The sequence below is a fragment of the Pelobates fuscus genome, chromosome 4 (genome assembly GCF_036172605.1).
Source record: "Pelobates fuscus isolate aPelFus1 chromosome 4, aPelFus1.pri, whole genome shotgun sequence".
NCBI lineage: Eukaryota > Metazoa > Chordata > Amphibia > Anura > Pelobatidae > Pelobates > Pelobates fuscus.
In genome coordinates this window covers 357,677,249-357,698,189 of record NC_086320.1, presented here as the reverse complement: position 1 = coordinate 357,698,189, position 20,941 = coordinate 357,677,249, and the positions used below count along the sequence as shown (strand labels likewise).

The window sequence follows — 20,941 nt, the reverse complement described above, 5'->3', positions numbered from 1 at the left end:
CAGCCTATGCCTCATTTATAAGAGGGCTCTGTATATGCTTGATTGTCCCGCAGGGGTCGAGCAAGGTGGGGCATTGTGGGTGCCGTCGTTTTCCTCTGCCACCCGTTTTTACACAGATCTGTACTGATGTTGCCGGCATGCGGTGTTGTCGGCCAGGTTGATGGGGCGCTCTTTGGCAGTGGCTGTGCTCGATGCTGTGCGGTAGGCCCGCTTGCTGGTGGTAGCGTTGTGGTTCTCTGCCATGCATGGGGTCTGGTGAGGACCCTTGGGCCCTTTCGGGCTGGCCTCACTGTATGGCTTTGTTGTGGTGGTTTGCGTGCGCGCGGGTGAGGCCTCCGTCTGCGGCGCCATCTTTGGGATTGTGCCAGTTGGTTGCCAAAGTGGCTGTAGCAGGGGTCTTTTATTGTTCTGCTCTCCAGGCTCGCCCAGAAGGTGTCGATCATGGCTTCAAGTCGTGCCCAGGTGAGGTGCCATATGGTGTCGCTGTGTTCACACGTGGCGTCCGCCATTGTATGCTTCCCCGCTTTTGCGGCGACCTGCTGGGTTTCGTATTCTGTGCTTGGATGAGCCTTGGTGCCCGGGGTGGTTGGACCGGGATCACCCCCGCCGGTCCTGAGGGGGGGAGCGGGTATGCAATAGCTCGGTACCCCCAGCTTTTGGGCGAGGAGAGCGGCCGTCTCTCCTCAGCTCCGTCCGCCGTAGGCCGCAGCCTGCCTTCGTCGGTTCAAGATCGCGGGGGGAACTCTGGTCTGGTATCATCGTGTTCGCCAGGGTGCCCCCAGCATGGGTAGCACCTCCCGGCATAATTTCAGGCTTGGTAGCGGTGAGTGTTCTCCTTATAGGTAGCATGTATAGCGGGAGCTCCTCCGCCATGCGACCGATCGGCTTGCAGGTCAGGCCCCGCCCCCCCTGCATGTGACTTTTTGAGGAGGGCCGCCATAAATATTTGTGAAATGATCTGGCATTTATCAATATATTGTACCTTGCAAATTGTAATGGCTATAGCGTATAGGATTTAAAAGAAAAAAATAGATGTTTTTTTCCCCCGCATCTCTTGATATCACATTTCAGTGAATAAGCGTCCCTAGCCTTCCTCCTGAAAGTTATGTAAACCGTTAGACTAACGGCTGTCTGTAGATCACTCAGGGAACAGTAATTTTAGTACATTGAATACAATTAGCCAGGACCAATAGCTATTTGGCTTTGCAACACACTATCTATTTACCTGTGTTACATCACATGAAGGTTACTTCATCTTGGTATCTCCCGTCGAGTTGTCTTTTTAAAAAACATTTTTTTTTTATTATTATTATATAGAAATTAGTCCATGTGCATTTCAGTTTTCTGTGATCTATCTGAGGCTCCATCAAGCTTTGGGCTAGCATAGAATGTTTAACTATTTGTTGGCTGATTATTGGGCTCATTTAGTGGATATCTTCTTATTAATATAGACTGTAAGCTCGTTTGAGTCCTCTTCAACCTATCGTTTCTGTAAGTTTTTTGTAATTGTCCTATTTATAGTTAAATATCCCCCTTTTATAATATTGTGAAGCGCTTTGGAATCTGTTGGCGCTATATAAATGGCAATAATAATAATTTGTATGGCAAAACTCCTTGCACATAATAATTGATTCCTTTCTTTTATACCCACTTTACAAGTTTTATCACAACTGGAGCTTTACTTAGATAGATATTTGGACATGTCACAGTTGCTAATAAATGACTCGCTCCCCTTTTCCTCTCTTCTGGTTTTTGTAAAGGAAGACTAAGGGTTCAAGCAATCAAATATTTCACCCAGGACTCTCGTTTGGTTCACTCTATGTTGTTCATGAACTCCTACGAATGATCTTGAGTTCAAGGGAATTCATAAACTGAAGTTAAAGTGAAATCCATATATAAATATATTTAAAGTAGGAAAAGGTTGATTCATTGCTCCTGTGAACAAAGTCACATAGATGTATGTCACATTTTGAAATAGTGCTGGTGTCTGGCCAGAGTCTGGTTAAACTCACTGTTTAATATAGTTCAATACGTTAACACGTTCGTATTTTCTGCTTAGCCCTGCTTACTGCCAACTGCTTTTATTGAAATCCATCGTTTTAAGAACTTTCCTGCCCTAATTTTCTTTCATTATTTCTTTTACCTTATGCCGTAGATAAAAATAATAAACTAATGAATTGCAAATATGACTTTACTATTTTATAATAGAAAGTCGTGAGTTTATGAAAGACACGGAGGCGAGTATTCCTTAACCCTTTCTTTACTGAACCACAATAGCAGCAAAGCAAGCAAATAGAAAAAGTGTCATACAGGGATAACCTCAACCAATCTTGACACAGTAACCCGTATAAGACCATGCACCAGCCCCCCATACTTCCTCTTTCTTTGACAGAGAACAAATTAACGAAGGCTAACAAAGTCGACATCCATAAACTACTGACAGTCCAAACATCGGAAAAGATCCTGTCACATAAATGCGTTAAGGGCCAATAACACAGTCTCCATCACCTGCAAAACAACTGTCTGAGATTCCGAAAGAAAACGGCGAACAGAAACTCTAGATCAAATTTAGTTTTTTTCCAAATCATACTGCAAAGACAAGGAAACACACAGGAACCAAATGATTATATCATATACAAAGAAACGAGAGCAAACGGCATGGTATAACATGGCCAGATATATGCAATCATAAACAGAATACCAAACACATTTAAAGGAACACTAACATGTATTCCTAACACTGTAGTTTAGAACTATCTATTCTGGTTCCCGGCATCCCTCAGAGTTGACAAATAAGGTATTAAACTTACCTTTTTGCCATTGCCAGTTTTATTGCAGCTTTCTCAGCCTCCATTGCTGAGATCATCAATCTTGTTGATCTCTGCCAATCTGATGCGTTCCACGTGACACATTCCTTCTTATTTCATTAGGCATCCGAAGGAAATTTGTTTCTTTCTAGTTTGGCCATCTTGTTATTCCCCTGATGCAGCACATACATTTTATATAATGCTGGTCAGGCCCTTGTGCAAAGAGTAGATGAAATGGGTGCTATTAAATCTTGTGTCCATTATAACCTTGTCATCACAACGGTGTGTGAAAATGTTGAATATTTGAGCAGTGATGCTTTTAGTAAGATCCTGGAAAGGAATGGATTTCTATATATTTTCTTGTCCAGGTTAAATGGTCATACAAGGAATCCTACACCCTCAATAAATTCTGTTTTTAACTCGATATTTTAATATTTCAATTCCCCCTGTCCACAACTTGTCTTAGACTTCATATGCAATAAATCCATGATTTAACAGATCAGACCTCGGAGACTTGATTCCCCCAGCTGCTGGATTAGTAAAGTGTCATCATTCAAGGATACATGTCTCTCTGCTTTGTACCAAATCTTAATTTTGTTTAGAAATCATTCCAAACTGATCTAACACCACCGACTCACCTCCATTGCTTTTGGTTAAGCAAAATGTTTCAGCTTAAAGAATTCCACATAATACCTTGTCTCTTTTTCTGTTTTACATTTCCACATGATACAATGTCTCTTTTTCTATTTTATGATTTAGAAAAAAAGATTCATCACTTTGTAAGATTTTTTTTTTAATGTCTGTTTACCCCTATACAGAAATGTGATAAGGATTAGTATGTTGCTTGCTAAATCTTTCCTATACATTTAAAAGTAAACTGAAACTTGCATGAAGAAAACGTTTGTGGTACCCTATCAAGCGTCCAATTATAAAAATAAAGCCATGAGGCTTGCCTACCATAAGCCTATTCAGAGATCACAGCACAGAGTGATACAATATAGAAAACTATATCTACAATATACATCCATCTGAGCCCAGCATGACAGAGCAACAATCCCTTTTTTAATTACCCTCTATCTTACTGACCCAATATCCTGGTTTCACTTATAGGTCAGTACACCAGGCCCAGCCCAACACCTTACTGGCTCCTTTTACCAAGTGTCAACATCAACAGAGGTACGGCTTTGTCTTTTTTTTTTTTTTTTTTTTTTACCTTTTATAGCTTTTATGAATTTTGTATCACCACTCGCTGACCAGCCCTACCTACTACCTCACTTCCTGTTTCCCCTCTAGCTTGCTTGTATCATTTAACTTGTAGTCGTATTGCATTGTTGTTAATGACCGAAAAGAAGGTTAACACAAGTTACAGGTGACTTTCAGAGTTTGAATTAATGGTGTTATTTCCAGAGGAATTCTTTCTCACAGTTTATATATAAATTACTTTGCAAGTCTTGGTGCACGACCTCTGTCGGCTAAACATTTTGAATGAAACACAGGTCAGACTTAATGACTCCAGTTGTTAATGAAAATGTTCGTTTGGATGGCCAGGGTGATGAAAGGTTGGGGGGGGTGGGTCTTTCCTGAAATCACAAGTGATTGAGATTGACGTATTCCAGGCAGACTATAAAATCAACACTACATTAATCCCAATCACCACTGGGTGTTCCAACAGGCTCTTAATACCAGAAAAGGTCTATTCTTGAAGAAAATGTAATTTCATTCTTTTATCTTATCCCTGCTATAAATCATACGATAAGCACTTGTATTAGCGATTGAGTTTATATTATGAAATTGTTAGTAGCTTTCCAGTTTAAACTTCCATTTTAGCTACACTGTCTTCAAATAGACTTTATTTACAGAGCAATTTCCTCCAAAATCTGTATTGAAAAGAATGTTTATCCAAACTGCTAGTTACGTCTGTCATGGTTTGGGACTTTCCCTTGACCTTGTAGGTTATCTACAAATAAGCGTCTGTACTGGTTAAAAATAAAAAAATAAAATAAATGTGTGTATGTATGTATGATATACTATTTTTGTCTTTGTGAAAACCAATATGTGATGATCCTTACTGTGGAGAATGGGTACTTGGCATAATTCAAGTTGTTTTGAAAAGAAACTAGCTGATAGATTTTGTTTCGTTATCGCATGCATGGACCTCTTAGACCAATACACAAACACACAGTGACCTTTATATGTTAGGCCCAAAGCTTGATGATTAACACGCACTCCTGACATGCAACCATACCATCAAGTAATCAACTATTTGGAGGGTGTGTGGAAATGACGATACATCTGATTTTGCACGTATCGGGTTTATTTAACCCCTTCATGATGAATGAGTTGCCAGCATTCCGTGATATAATGGAATTTACCTAAACCCTTAAGTCCTATCCCCTTCACTCTCAAAGTCCTATCCCCTTCACTCCCTTCACTCCCTTCACTCATTACTTGTCACTAAGGTTTTTTTTAATAGGTGTGTCCTTATTTCTTTAAACAATGTAGATTGACAATATCTTGTAAATCCTTTGCCTACCTTTTTGCAACCCCTCTTACCTTTTCCATGTTGTTGCTTCACTGGTCAGAATAAACTGCTTTCTGACCGTTTTCTGATTTTTGCCCTAGGACAGTGTTGGACTCTGCAGATACAAAAGTAATATCTTTAATAAAAATTAGAAATTGTGGGGTGGGCGTAAGGACATGTATATTTTATCTAGATGATGTAGCGCATCTCCCAACAACTGCTTGGCTTGTTTTGTTTGTCATTACGGCACAATCACCCTGCATAGCGTGCTGTGGCACAGTCACATTTGTCCTAAGTATCTCAAAGGCAGAAAGGTAAATCTCAGTTCAAGCGCTCGACTTGCCCTGCGTGAACTTCATCCGCATCTTTCTTACACTTTTCAATAAGGCTGAATTTAATGCTTCCCCTTAGGCACAATTGCTTGCTATAGTCCTGGACACAGTGTCAAGATTGCTGAAATTGTTGTTAACTGCATGCCGAATGGCAGTTATTGGGCAGAATCAGTTTTTCAAAGACTGTCTTTGAAGCAGTGGTGCATGATGAGAAAGCAGATCAAGTGGATTTTATTGTCCTGGTCAGGTCTGTGGACCTTTATTTTTATATTTGAAGTAAAAACAGAAAAATAATGCACACTGGAAGGAGTACAGAAGGCAAAATTCATAATTACGTATATAAAAAAAAATAAATTGGTAACAAAATATTGTAACCTAAAAGTGTATGAGTGTCTGGAGTTGCACCTTCAACTATGTGATTTGTATGATCTGACCTTAAAGAATTGAACCTGCATATTCAAAGTGATGGCAAACAGCGGCAAGTCCCCCCGACGTTCAAATACAATCCTTGACTAAGAAAACCAAGCTAAGAATTCACCGTAATTAAAACATTCAATTAAACTATACACTAATGTGGCTAAAAATAACAATGATCTTATTTGTCAAAAATTGAAAACCCATGTATTCTATTTCACAAACATATGGCTTGAAGGGAAAAAAAAGATGATGTGCCATATAGCATACATTTTTTCCCCATTTTATTTTGTTTTCATATCTGAAGTGAGACCTATGGTATTGTTCACAATAGTGGAACATCTGTGCCTGCGTTCATTTTTGGCTCTCTGATGACTCAAGCATGTTCTCCAACAGAATTTCAGAACAGGAAACTTTTTTTCTGCCTATACCGGTTCGTCTAAGGACACCGTTGGTTGTATCTCAACAGCAATCTATTTAAGGGCCTGATATATTTACATATTCAATGTCTTAGCTTGTTAATTGCAAAGTAGGGTACACAGAAAATTCCAAATTTTTTTGTTTTTTTGTTTTTGTTTTCATGCAGTCCTATTCAGAAAGCTTTCATTTTGTCATATTGGTTTAATTGTTACAGTTTGTCTACATTGTTGTCCCTTTCTGCTCCTAGAAAATAGAAGATGACGATCTTGTTTTAACTCCCGATGGAACAAGAGAATTCTTAACATTTGAAATTCCTTTAAATGACTCTGGCTCAGCCGGTCTTGGTGTTAGTGTAAAAGGTAACCGGTCAAAAGAGAATCATGCTGACCTGGGCATCTTTGTAAAGTCCATTATAAATGGTGGAGCAGCCTCAAAGGTAAGATTGATGCGGTGTAGACCTCATTCATAGCTTTGGTGTGATTTGGTAATGTTTAGTAGTAGTATTGTCACATGTTTGTGAAGGGATTTACACAGGTATGAACACACATACAAGAGTTTTAACCCCTTAAGGACCAAACTTCTGGAATAAAAGGGAATCATGACATGCCACACATGTCATGTGTCCTCAAGGGGTTAAATGTTGATAAAAGAACATTTATTTTATGCTCTTGACCCTTGTCAAGTACATTCCAGTCCGGTTCCAACTGATTCGTTTTATATATACAGCAAATTTTAACAAACATAAAAAAAATCGAGAAGTCAAGTTTGAAGTTCCTGCATTCTCTGCAAATATCCCCGCTTTCACTTTGCAGCATCCAAAGTAATTGGTTCACCAAACCAGGTAGTAACTGATGGCGACGTACTGTAGGACTGCTAGTTATGACATAGCCTACACATCACACCTAACATGTGGGAGCATGATCTCCCACAAAACGTAAGCCACGTTGACCTGAGAGACCACTTAGCCACAGATAGATTAAAAACAGGTGCATGCCTCCCCCAAAAAACGATAACCCTTAAATAGTTTCGTTGTTTTTGTGTATTTTTCTGTGAAACTTGTTGGTTGAAATATTGTGGAACATTCAGTTCCATATGAGGGATAACATTGCAGGCAAACAATATATATATATATATATATATATATATATATATATTGTATATCACTTTGCATCCAGGCCTTGCCACACTGTATAGATAGTTTAGCCTCCCATACAATCTGGATGACAGATTCTATTTATTTGAATACGAATACATTAGAACCATGGATGATTCATCTCTCTTATTCCTACAGCAGTTCTGAACCCGAGGAAATGTGAATCGTAATTGTTTCACAGTAATCTGCTCCTCTGATAGCTTGCCAATGATAATTGCCTAAACATAATTGGCAATGAATAATCCTAACTTTGCAGCCTGCAAAATATTTGGGATATACACTAATCAATAATGTATAACTCTCAGATAGCAATTCTCTCTTTCCTCCTTTAGAGAAGGAAAAATCAATGTATGTGCTTTGATTATTTGTAACCCTGCAACATTTTGTGTTTTACCAAGAAATATTCCTTCCCTGGTAGCGGCTTCTTGTATATTTTTAGGTTTATTTAATTTGTACATACGTTTTTTTTTTTTAAATTAAAAAATGGCATGTTTGAATAATTAAAAAAAAAAAAAAAAAATCTTATTTGATCTTTTGCCTTAACAACATTCATTAACAGAACTCACCATGGCATTTAGTTTCTTATCCTGTTTAAAGTGATAATAAAGTAGCGTTTGGATTTTTCTTATGTTTTACCTGCCTCCTGCTACTGTACAGATCCCATCATCTAGCTAGGGGTCTATCTCTGTACTTTCAGAGTCCCATTTAGGGACCTTCTGCTCTGGGGGATCCCGTTATTTTGTGTTCTACTGGGCTGCACTGGAATTTGATTACATTCCCACATTTCAAGATATGTTTGAGACAATGTAAGGACTAAAATGTATCATGACTTGCCTATTTATGGCAAAATAGGGCACAGATGGACCTTCAAAAAGCAGATACCACCAAGGTTTTCTTTGTCCTATTAGCAGTCATACTGTGCTTTGACTGTTATTGTGCATATGCAAGTTCATTTTTGGAAGAACTTGTGAGATCTACCATTAGACCCATGTCTGTGCTAGAATACTTCAGTGGCCCAGGTTCCTGGTGGATGGAGCTTAAAGGAAAACTCAAGTGCCAGGAAAACAACTGTTTTCCTGGCACTGCAGGTTCCATCTCCCTCCCAATCCCCAGTTGCTAAAGGGGTGAAAACCCCTTCAGTCACTTACCTGAGGCAGCGACGAGGGAGATCGTTGCTGCCTCCTCCTCCGCGCCGCTCCTCCTACTGACTCCGTCGGCCGGTGGGCGAGACTGATCCTGCCACGGGCCGATGAGACCTAATGCGCATACGCGGCAATGCCGCGCATGCGCATTAGGTCTCCCCATAGGAAAGCATTGAAAAAGATTTTCAATGGTTTCCTATGGGTAATTAAGCGACGCTGGAGGTCCTCACACAGCGTGAAGACATCCAGCAACGCTCTAGCACAGATAATCTTTGCTATGAGTCAGGAAGTTCCCTCTAGTGGCTGTATAGTAGACAGCCACTAGAGGTGGAGTTAACCCTGCAAGGTAATTATTGCAGTTTATAAAAAAACTGCAATAATTACACTTGCAGGATTAAGAGTAGTGGGAGTTGGCACCCAGACCACTCCAATGGGCAGAAGTGGTCCGGGTGCCTGGAGTGTCCCTTTAAAGAGACACTCTAGACACTGTAACCATTTAATCTCTTTGAATTGGTTATAGAGCCTGGAGTTTCCTAACAACATCTTTCCATTCAGTTTTAAACCATTTTCAAACACGAACAGTACCTTGCCACCCACAGATATTACATTCTTAACCATACCAATGCCTTGCCAATTTCTACCAGCAGTAGGCTGAGATAGTCTTATAGTAGTAATCTGACACTGTCAGCCAATCACCTTTGCTCTTAAGGCTAATGCTACCTTATGAACCAAGGCTGCACTGAGGGCATGGGCTGCGGGGAACTCTTATTTAGCGGTAAATCATTCAAAAAGTTTAACGTAAACAGTGTCCGGGAACTCTAGATACTATAACCACTTACAATCGTATTATGTTTACTAAATAATTCATGCCCCTTTAAACATAAAGTACATTCTAGTTAATATTAATAGACCCTAGCTATGTCCAGGATTAAAAGAAATAATGAATATTCCTTGCGTTTATCTCTTCAGATCTCATCTGATTACATTGCCCTCTAGTTAAGAAGTATCTGTCTAATCAGCTGTAAAGCTCTGTAGTAATTGTGTGTCCATCAACTCATGGGCCAAGATGCAAATAATTCTTTGTGGAAGCAAAGCAATTAAGCCATTGCTGATCTATTAATGGAGAAGGAGAGCTTGGCTTTATGCATGTTTTTTTTTTTTTTTTTTATCTTATCTTATTTATTCTGTGCCTCCGTCTTAAACACAGTAGTTCATTAGGTATAATGGCCCAGAAACCCTGTACGATTGTCAACTGATGTTTATTTAACATATGGAAACGTTGCAATCTACCTCAGTCTTCATTAAGCCGGTGGAAAATGTAAACATTGCCATAGTTGATTAGGCTGAAATAAAGCTCAACACAAAATCCTTCAGTATGTCTCATGCTCTCTCTCTGCTGATCTTTTTGTTTTTTATTACGTAAAGAAGGCAGTGTGTTTGAGGTAGATATTGCAAATGTCTTAAACTGAATTATTTTGCTGTCTTATTAATGTATCGGCTTAAATCTGACACTGAGTTTTTATCACCGAAGGACGGAAGGCTTCGTGTTAATGATCAGCTGGTGGCAGTCAATGGAGAGTCTCTTTTGGGCAAAACAAATCAAGACGCCATGGAGACTCTACGGAAGTCCATGTCAACAGAAGGGAACAAAAGAGGAATGATTCAGCTTATCGTAGCTCGGAGAGTAAAACAAAACGAGGTGAATGACGAAATTATGCTATCTCTTTTAAAACGTAAAACACAATGACAAAGGTTATACACAGATAAATGTTCATTTATAAAGTCCTTTATAAGGCATTTCTGAATAAACACACGGAAATGTTCCAAGAAGATTATGAGAATACTTGAATAACTGTTACTCTCCTGGCTCCCATACTATAGCCTGGTTACAGCATAGCATTGCCATACACATATGTATTGATGATAAAAAAATGAAATGACTTGTTATAATGGAAGCAGTTGAGGGGCAAGCTTTTGGTGTCACTAGTGCCAAAATCCCTTCTAACAGAATAACAGGTTTTTTTTAATGCGGCGCATGCACATTAACTTCACGATTTAAGAGTAGATGCATGTAGAAAGTTTCCAGTTCAGCACTTGAAAAGGATAATGTGCAGATGCGATAGAACACTTTCAATGTAATTCCAGTGAAGTTATTTAGCCATTAGTCAAAATGTGCACAATGTTTTGACATCCACTGGTGTCTTTCAAGTACCTGGGGTATTGAAATGCTGCAGCACTTTACTTTGTTGGTTGGATAAACTTCGTGAAGTTTAGCGTGTCATGAGCCAATGACCGTTTTTCTGTTATTCTTTGATACTGGCATTTTATAATAGTTGTATGTATGCTAGAAGTGGGTTGATCAATTTATTTGATATATATATATATATATATATATATATATAACGATGATTTCTTTTTAAAAAAAAAAAAAATATTTCGCATCAAATGCAAAGTTGTCCTGGTATCTGGTGCAAGTAGCAAATTATATTTTCCCGTTTGTGTCCATTAAATGCGTAGTATTAATAGATGACGTAAGGACACAGATTTCACCGATTATAAGTAACAATCATGCTATGACTTGGGCCAAGTGAAGGCATTGAAAGTCATTTTTTTGGCATATTACTCCAGTTTATGACCCCTCAATCTGTTTTTTGCTTTTCTGATCAAAAAGTACTAGAACCGTAAAGAGGACACGTTTAACCTTGTATGTGTCAGTCACATTGCAAAGTTTTATTTGCTACTGTAAATGAACCTCTGTCGTTTGACATAGCAATATTGATTTGCACGTGGTCTGTTATATAGTAGGTGCCACAAAGCATGTCTTTAATTGGGTAATTTGGCTCACTTTACACTGTGTGCAAAGGTGGGTTCACAAATGGAAACGGTTTAAAAAAAACAAAACAAATAAAAAAACTAATGTGCTAAGAGTTTCGAGATGTTGGTTTCTTGGCCTCCGCTCTCTTTTCCATAGCTCATTAATCGTTTCCATGTTTGTATTTCCATTTCTCTCTTGCGGAATGCAAACAATGTTGTTATATGAGCGAGAAAAGGGTTCTTGTAGAATAGTCTGAAGAGTAAGTGCAGATTTTCTATTTGAGTTTGTTTTGTGTTTTTTTCTTTTTTTAATTTTGTTGCTTTATTCCTGATCCTGAAAACGTTGCACTAACTTTAATTGCATTTTGTTTTTTTCATTTTTGCATTGTCACCTTGTTTAGTGGTTGCCAACCTTTGGTACCACAACATAAGTGAACTGCCGTACCCATGAGGCCTAGCCAGTCACTCATTGCAATACACAGCTGTCATGAGTACTGTTGCGTGTTCTGTGAAGCAGTTTTCCCAGTCACTTTACAGGTTCAGTTTCAGAACCCAATGACCGAGAAGTATCAATTTAGCAGCGGTGTTTAGAATGCACTTACGCTGGGCAGTAATGCAAATCATAATTTGTTTCACTGACCCTCAAAATAAAAGATAATTTACTTCGTCTTTGTAAGCAATTCATGATGACGTTTTTTGATTCTCCTCTTTTGTTTTAAGCACAGCCCTGAGATCATAATTAGCCATCTGGTAACTCTCCAGTTGTTTAACTCCAATGATTCTTAGACTCTTTTAATATCCAAAGGCTGGGTCAGTTTAAAGGATATGAGCAATGTTCTCATTGCATATATATGAAGTATCGGGAACAGCTGACATCTCAGCTGCCTTGTGGTCTTCTACCAAAATTGCAAACAAGGGAAATTCAGAGATAAGCATTTACACTATATAATCCCCAATAATGCTTGGGAAAAATGGTGATGTGGAGGTTGACTCTGCCTGCCATATGTAAGTCACATGTAGTGGAACAGACTTTGGTCATGTGATTAACTAACCAGTTAAAAAAATAAATTAAAAAAATGGAATACAATATAAACTTAAATGCAACAACTTTAAATTTCTATTTGTCACTTCAGCGTTAGTGCGCCTTTACAATCCTGGCTTTATTGAACAAAAAAAAGGTGTTACATTTTTTGTCCTTGAAGGACTAAAAAGGGCACAATAATTAAAAACATCCATCGTTTGCTACCTGCGGCTTTCCAAAGCTTACTTAGTAGCAGTAGGAAATAATAAATCAAATAATGTGTGTTCATTTATCAAAGCATTCAGAGCTTGGTGTCCACACTTGAGGTTTAGAGATTTTTTTTAGACAGACAAATTAAAAAAAAAACTGCAAAACTTTCAGGATGTAAAAACCTAGAGCTGACGGGAAAAAGTCATTGTGATATGACCAGCCCCAAGGAACCGAAGGAAGGCTGGAACCAAATGTTAATCTCAGACACTCTTAAATTATCTTCAAACTTGCGGCTCCTTTACACAGTGCGGGAGACTGGTTGGGTTCTAAAAAGAAGTGATGAATGTGAGTGATAATTATTAATGATAAGGCTACTGTAAGGTTTGGGAAGATATTCTACTCGAGTACTCGGCACATTCGCAGTGTCCTGGAATTAGCTACTCGTAGCTTCACATTGAGGCTCTTTGTCTACAGCAGAAAATAATCAAGGGTTTCGCTGGAAGCTTTTCATTAAAGTCCACATCATGTTTCATGGCACATTAGAAACCATAATATCTTATTATAGATATGATATTAAAGATTTAAGGCATTGTCACCTTTTGCTTAAGGGTTTGTTCGGTGTATATTCACTTCAGTTATCACTATCCATTGCCCATTAATGAGAGACATTCAGGGAACACCTAACAGGACAGTATTGTATTTCATGAAGCTATTTCTGATACAAGATTATTTTTCACGTTTACAGGAGCATCACACCAAAACACACACACACACACACACACACACACACACACACACACACACAAAAATAACGATCCAGTAATGTATGTTTTGGGGGATGATGGAGGCTCCACTTCACTGTTCCCCAGTAATAAGGGATGGGGAACCTATTAAGAAATTTACAGGTGCCAGCTTAAAGTAGCTCTGTCACCTCAAACGTAGATTTTGCCTATTGTTTCCTCTTTCAGAATCTGTTCTTTTCTTAATTTCTGATCTAGTTCACTTTAAAACACAAGACAAAGTAGGTGGCACTTCTTTGTGTTATTTTTCCTACACTTGAAAAAGGGTGGAGCTTAACCCCTTAAGGACACATGACATGTGTGACATGTTATGATTCCCTTTTATTCCAGAAGTTTGGTCCTTAAGTGGTTAAGCAAGCCTCAGCCTATGTTATGCGCAAGCTTCATATTTTTGTCAAAATTGTGAATCGAATAAAAAAGTCATAACACAAATTAGTCCAACTTTGTCTTGTGTTTTAAAGAGAAATAAATTTAGAATTGAAGAAAAGAACAGATTCTGAAAGTTAAGTTTGTACATTTTGCTTTGTAACCATTAGATTAGATTCCCCAGTGAGTTCTTGACAAACCCGGAGGTCAGAATGGTTTTAAAGAGCTTTCTATGGCACTACTGCTTATCCCACAACTAGTGCTTAATGATAACTGCAGTGGTTTCTGTCAGTTGTAGCTAAGTTGTCAGCTTTCTACTGTACTTTTAATGTCTGAACCATAACTCACAAAAACCTAATTTATGACATTCTGTATTTGAGACCAGCACTCTCCAACTGGGTGCAAACTCCAAGTCCCAGCACTACAGAAAGCAATAACGAATGAAGCCGTAACTCCACAAGAAACTCCAAGGGCTTCTTTAATCTATCGTCATTAGTAGGCTCCACTAATCTATTATTTGTTATTACAGCTTAGAGTTATGTTTGTAATGGCTTGTTATTTGTGATTAATTATCCGGGGTATAGTCAAATTCCCAAAAAAGATAATATCTCACAAACCATCAATATTGTGGAAATGGTTATTGGTTTTGGTATGCCAAATTTTTAATTAAGGTCACGGCTGTGGGTTATTATATCGGTTGTAAAGCAGAAGTGTCATATTCTTTATTGGTCTAAATGCTATATTTCCTGGGGCAAAGCATAATTGGGGGAGAGTAATTCTCTTGACAATGCCAAAAATCTAATCCTGTGCCACAGTATTACTCTAGATCTTGATAAATGTGGCTTGTATATCAGCAGCTGTACAGGGGCTCACTCAGCAGACAAATAGTTAACACAGCAAAGCCCTTCTTCTGCAATGAAACCTCACATTGCACATTCCATTATGCACGTTCCTTCTCAGTGACTACATGTCACTAATACACTGTACTCTCTATGCGTCTGTGCCTCTTGCTTTGTCTGTGTCTCTTCTTTCTGTCTCTAAGCCATTACAGTATAACATGCCTGCGAGAGGTGTTGGAAGTCACACAGCGCCTTCAGTTAATTGGAAAGTAAATTTCCACCGGCCTTCCCGCCTTGCTTGCTTTCTTAATTGTACTATAGGCACAAAATGTTAGTGCCTATGTTACTTCTCTTTTAATTTGTTATATAAGAAAAAAAAGTGTATGAGTATAACATTTGGTTCTCTTAGGTATGTAGGATAACCTCCTATCCTGGTAGGTGTATAGGGTTACCTCCTCTCCTGGTAGGTGTATAGGGTAGCCTCCTCTGCGGGTAGGTGTATAGGGTAGCCTCCTCGGCGGAGAATAGGGTAGCCTCCTCTGAGGGTAGGTGTATAGGGTAGCCTCCTCTGCGGGTAGGTGTATAGGGTTACCTCCTCTCCTGGTAGGTGTATAGGGTAGCCTTCTCTGAGGGTAGTTGTATAGGGTAGCCTCCTCTGTGGGTAGGTGTATAAGGTAGCCTCCTCGGCGGCTAGGAGAATAGGGTAGCCTCCTCGGCGGCTAGGGGAATAGGGTAGCCTCCTCGGCGGCTAGGGGAATAGGGTAGCCTCCTCGGCGGCTAGGGGAATAGGGTAGCCTCCTCGGCGGCTAGGAGAATAGGGTAGCCTCCTCGGCGGCTACGGGGGAATAGGGTAGCCTCCTCGGCGGCTAGGGAAATAGGGTAGCCCCTCGGCGGCTAGGGTAATAGGGTAGCCTCCTCGGCGGCTAGGGGAATAGGGTAGCCTCCTCGGCGCTAGGGGAATAGGGTAGCCTCCTCGGCGGCTAGGGGAATAGGGTAGCCTCCTCGGCGGCTAGGGGAATAGGGTAGCCTCCTCGGCGGCTACGGGGGAATAGGGTAGCCTCCTCGGCGGCTACGGGGGAATAGGGTAGCCTCCTCGGCGGCTACGGGGGAATAGGGTAGCCTCCTCGGCGGCTACGGGGGAATAGGGTAGCCTCCTCGGCGGCTACGGGGGAATAGGGTAGCCTCCTCGGCGGCTACGGGGGAATAGGGTAGCCTCCTTGGCGACTACGGAGGAATAGGGTAGCCTCCTCTGCTGGGGGATGTGTTGTGGTGTCAAGTCCTGCTCTGCAGCACTTATATTTACATACCTTCCAACATTTCAAATAGACAAAGATGGATACTTTGGATACTTTACTTTTAGGGGTGAAAGTGGGGTGTGGTCAGGGGCAGATGTTTGAGTTCAAAATATGGACTCTTCTTCCTAAGTAGGGAATGTTATATTATTACAATGAGCTGTAATCCTTGAACGCACTTAAGGCATAGTTAATGTCTCCTACTGTTATCATATTTCATTTCCCATAATCCTGTGCATGTCACCATATCATGGGCATTTGAAATGTGAAGAAATCTCTATGGAGACCAGTGGAATGTTTCTGCAGGTCCTCTTTTAGAATGTGGATCCAGATGCACTCTATGCCACTCCTAGTAAGTGGCCAGCACAGACTTTATGGGTGTTGTATTTCAATATGTGCTGAGCCTCTGATTAAATGAAAATGACAGCATTTACTCTTTGTAGGAAAATGCACCTGTCCCACTTCGTCTGTTTTTTTGTTTGTTTTTTAAATCACTACAGCGCCTTCTCAAATTATAGTCTGTTTACTTTAAGTCAATCTGTATCTAAGTTACTGGCCAAACAATACAGAATGATTTTATCAAGGATAGTAGCACTAGTATATGTAACTACATGTATTATACCTTGCGGTGTATGCATATGCCACACATAGTAATATCCCCAGGGCGTACTTGGGATGTGCTAATTCTAGCATATCCCACAATAGCTTGATTGGATTGAGATCTGGGGAATTTGGAGGCCAAGGTAACACCTTGAACTCTTTGTCATGTTCCTCAAACCATTCCTGAACATTTTTTACACTGTGGGTGCATTATCCTGTTGAAAAAGGCCACTGCAATCAGGGAATACCATTGCCATGAGGGGTATGCATGGTCTGGTAGGTGGTACAAGTCAAAGTAACATCCACATGAATGCCATTACCCAATGTTTCCAAGCAGAACATTGCCCAACCTACCTATGCCATCCTGCATACTTCCAATACTGCATCCTGCTACCATCTCTCCTCTGGGTGAACAATGCACACGCACTCAGCCACATCTGCCTGATCTATAATGGCCAGCATTACGTTTTTTTTTTTATATTAATGGTTTTTTATTTTTCAATGAAAGGGTAACGTGGGGATACAGAAAAAAGAAAGGGGAAGGGGGGGATAATGCATGACAGAGAAATATCGTACATTGGACAGGTTATCACATTCGATAAGATTATCACATGAGTTCGGAGATACATGGGTGCCATAGTACATCTCATTACAATGTTACATCATGTTATACCAGTGCATATGCCTATTTGAGTTACAAGTCCAGGTTGAGTTGCAAGTAGTTTATGTATTTTATTCATTTACACTATCGTCTAATCTCGCCAGTCGAAGCTAAATATTTAACAAGTTAATAACAAGTTAATAAGGTTGACAGGTGTTTATGTAGTCAAGTGTAGTATGAGTACCAGATCTTTGTGAGTCAGGTTAGACGGGTTAGTCAGATGGGTCAGGTGAGTCAGGTGGCCTATCACCCTGTATGTGTTGCCTAAGCTATTTCCTTGAGGGCAGACCTTTTATATCGGTGTTCCGTATGTGTGTCGAGATTTTCAATATCTCAAGTAGTGCGTTGAGTGTAGAGGCCAGTCCATGCCGACCATGTCTCTTCCAGCTGTTTCCTCCAGCATTACGTTTTTAAGGAATTTAAGCTACAGTAGATAATGTGTGATCACACCAGATGGGCTAGCCTTTACTCCCCACTTGCATCATGTTGCCCTTTAACTTGATGCCAGTTCACTGGTTGTCCTTCCTTGCACCACTTTTGGTAGATACTAACCACTGCATACCAGGAACACCCTACAAGACATGCCGTTTTGGAGATGCATTGACCTAGTCATCTAGCCATCATTATTTGGCCCTTGCACATTTTTCCTTCTTACAACACAAGGAATTCAAGAATTGACTGTTCGCTTGCTGCCTTACATATCCCACCTCTTGACAACTGCCATTGTAACAATATGAACTTGAACAAGACACATTTTGGAGGATAAATACCACCAGGTATCCGTAATTAAGCTATAATCACAATGTATCTGCTCTAGCTTGATATTTGTATTAATTTCATGTATCAGAGCCCTTCAATATGTCGTCTGTGAGCAGCCCATTCAAAAGTAATATCTTTCTGTAAGGTAGATTTTATTCCGGTTTTGTAGATCTACAGAGTATGGCTGTTGATAATAGGAGTTGTTGGTAGCAGCTGCAGGACCTCAAATTGCCCAGGCGTAAACTAGCCTCAGTCTGTTGTTGCTGTGGTTCTATCACGAAAGCGTGCCTTACATCTGTTCCCCAGCTGTGTGTCTGCTCCGATAGAAATGCTTTGATTCATTTAGCTCCTATTTCAGAGGGAATCGTGTTTATCCCATCTCATTGAAACAAGTTCTAATCCTTACTGACAGTGCTTTTGCCACATTTTCCCTGTACCACACATATTTCCCTGTAATATGGATGTCTACGTGGAGCTATAAGCTCCCTCTTAACCCTTTGTTTTACAGTGTTACCCATTCTCTAGCATTCAAAGTTTTTTTTCTAAGAAATGGCAGACTCCGATTACATTATGTACAAGTGTAAAGGCTCTTGTAATCTTGTAATGCTCTTTTTCAAACCCCATATTTAAGAGAAAGTAGATTGCGCCAGAATAAAATAAATAAAATGTATTCCAAGTTCAATTGGTTTTCCTTTATTCACAATAAACCAATGATTGCTTCCTGTGTTCTATAAAGAGCAGGCTTACTGTATCCAAAAACTTAAAGATAAGCAAGATAATACTTTATTTTATTTAATGTCAACGTGTTTTTTATTACCGTGCTCCTATGCCATTCAGATCTTCTCTTAGGACAGTGACTGTCAATCTAGACACCCAGCATTAAAAAATGGAAAAAAAAAAATGCCTTCTGATGCGCAGCCATGTTTAACGCTATTGAGAATCACTGGACATTATGTTTTGGGTTTTCTGGTGTTACAATGTTAGCAGCCAATATCCTATGACTTTGTCCCCAACCCAGTATAACTTTCTTTTGTCTATTCTGTACGGATGCAAACATTCTGCCTGAAACTGATTGCTATTCATAAACTCTGCATAAGACTCATGGGGCAGCCTTTGTCTGTCCTAGATTTGGATATATATTTCCTTCCTCTCAGAGGAGAGTGCTCTTTTTTATTGAGCTGTCACAACTGGGATGTTGAAAAGCAAGCTTCATTCTAAGATTAATCGTCGTGAAATGTTGCAGGCTTATTCCCCTATAGAAGAAGAGCATACGCTCTTAAACAACTTTTGCGTAAGCGCGATGACTTTCCCCAGGACAGGCCTTTGTGCATTTTTATAAATCACTTCACTTCAATCAAAGCTTCATGTGAACACTACAAAGGAGTCTGCAGGCTTATCTTGTGTGAATGAGTAGTAGCCATTTTGGTTTTAATTTTGTTCGTATTATGCCTGTTCTCCATGTGTGGAAGATGAGGTTGGCTTCAAGTAAGTTACAGTAACAAACTGCTTTTTTTTGTGGTCTTCCGTGCATCTGCGTTCTCCCATAATGCTTTCCTGTTGAGAGCTCTGCATTGTGGCATGACACACACAATACACAGATGTCTTTGCACATGTGGCCGCAAACCTGCTTGTAGTTTAGCTGAAGTCGAAAAGAGTTTGTAAAGGCTTAAAGTGACCCCATGTTCCTAACTCGTATAGAAAAATTTGAGAAATATATTAAAACATAAAACTAAAAATATAAATAAAAAAATATGCCTACTGAGTAGTGTCCATTTAAATGAATGGACATCCCAAGCAATATGACTGCAGCATGCTTGGAGGTAGCATCTTCCGTTAGTAGTCCGTAAACTGTTTTCAAGCAGTTTGATATTTTCCTTGATATCTCTGGGCACGGAGTGTCCAGTTCTCTTATTTGATATAGCTAAAGCATAGGTTCTCCTTCCAATTTAGATATATCCATTCCCTCCAAAAACATGCAGAATGGATGTCACTAATTAGAGGCCACATTAGTGATATCCGTAAAGAGTGACCTTGGTAAGTGTCCAACCATTTGAACTTATGCGTTAGCTCATTAAGGTGTTAAGTAATTTGTCACTTTAAAACTACCTTAAGCCTTGTGCTTGCCAGAAGAATGGGCAATCCTGTGGAAATCCAAATCATTAACGATATTCCTCCTTTTGTCAGTAAACAAATATATAAAACCAGAAGATGACTTATTGCGAAAGATTGAGTAACATTTACCTCTTGCTGACTTCATAGAGATACCAGATGAAAACTAAACAGCTGCCTTGTTAGCCATATGTTGGTGATATGGTATGAACAAATTATAAATTTAAAAGAAATGATGGCAGAGGGAAATGTTAGCTTGAGTTTTAATATGCTATAATGTCCTAAAGGAAAATGCATTTTGTTTTCTGTAAATAGAATGTGATTGCCTTTTCTGCCGATCGTTACCCAGGCTCATCTGCACTCTCCTGGCCTTTCTGCACTCTCCTGGCCTTTCTGCACTCTCCTGGCCTTTCTGCACTCTCCTGGCCCATCGGCACTCTCCTGGCCCATCGGCACTCTCCTGGCCCATCGGCACTCTCCTGGCCCATCGGCACTCTCCTGGCCCATCGGCACTCTCCTGGCCCATCGGCACTCTCCTGGCCTTTCTGCACTCTCCTGGCCCATCGGCACTCTCCTGGCCTTGCAGTAGATGTGTGTGTGTGCATTTGTATGATAAATCTGGTGCTTGTATAGTATTTTATTATATGTGTATGGCAAGAACTGTCGCTGAGCAGATAGATA

At 39.9% G+C, this 20,941-nt stretch overlaps 1 protein-coding gene across 8 annotated transcripts in view; it reads left to right on the top strand.

The window, feature by feature from the left end:
* The window catches only part of PARD3 (par-3 family cell polarity regulator), a 470,841-nt gene that overhangs the window by 227,960 nt on the left and 221,940 nt on the right, over positions 1-20,941 (top strand). For 5 of the 8 annotated variants that reach the window (XM_063452628.1, XM_063452636.1, XM_063452632.1 and 2 more), the window contains 3 exons: positions 3,918-3,983; positions 6,742-6,930; positions 10,321-10,488. In XM_063452628.1, coding sequence (XP_063308698.1) covers positions 3,918-3,983; positions 6,742-6,930; positions 10,321-10,488 — 423 coding nt within the window. The remainder of the gene's footprint in view (positions 1-3,917; positions 3,984-6,741; positions 6,931-10,320; positions 10,489-20,941) is intronic. The other 3 variants (XM_063452633.1, XM_063452635.1, XM_063452630.1) reach the window with 1 other exon arrangement.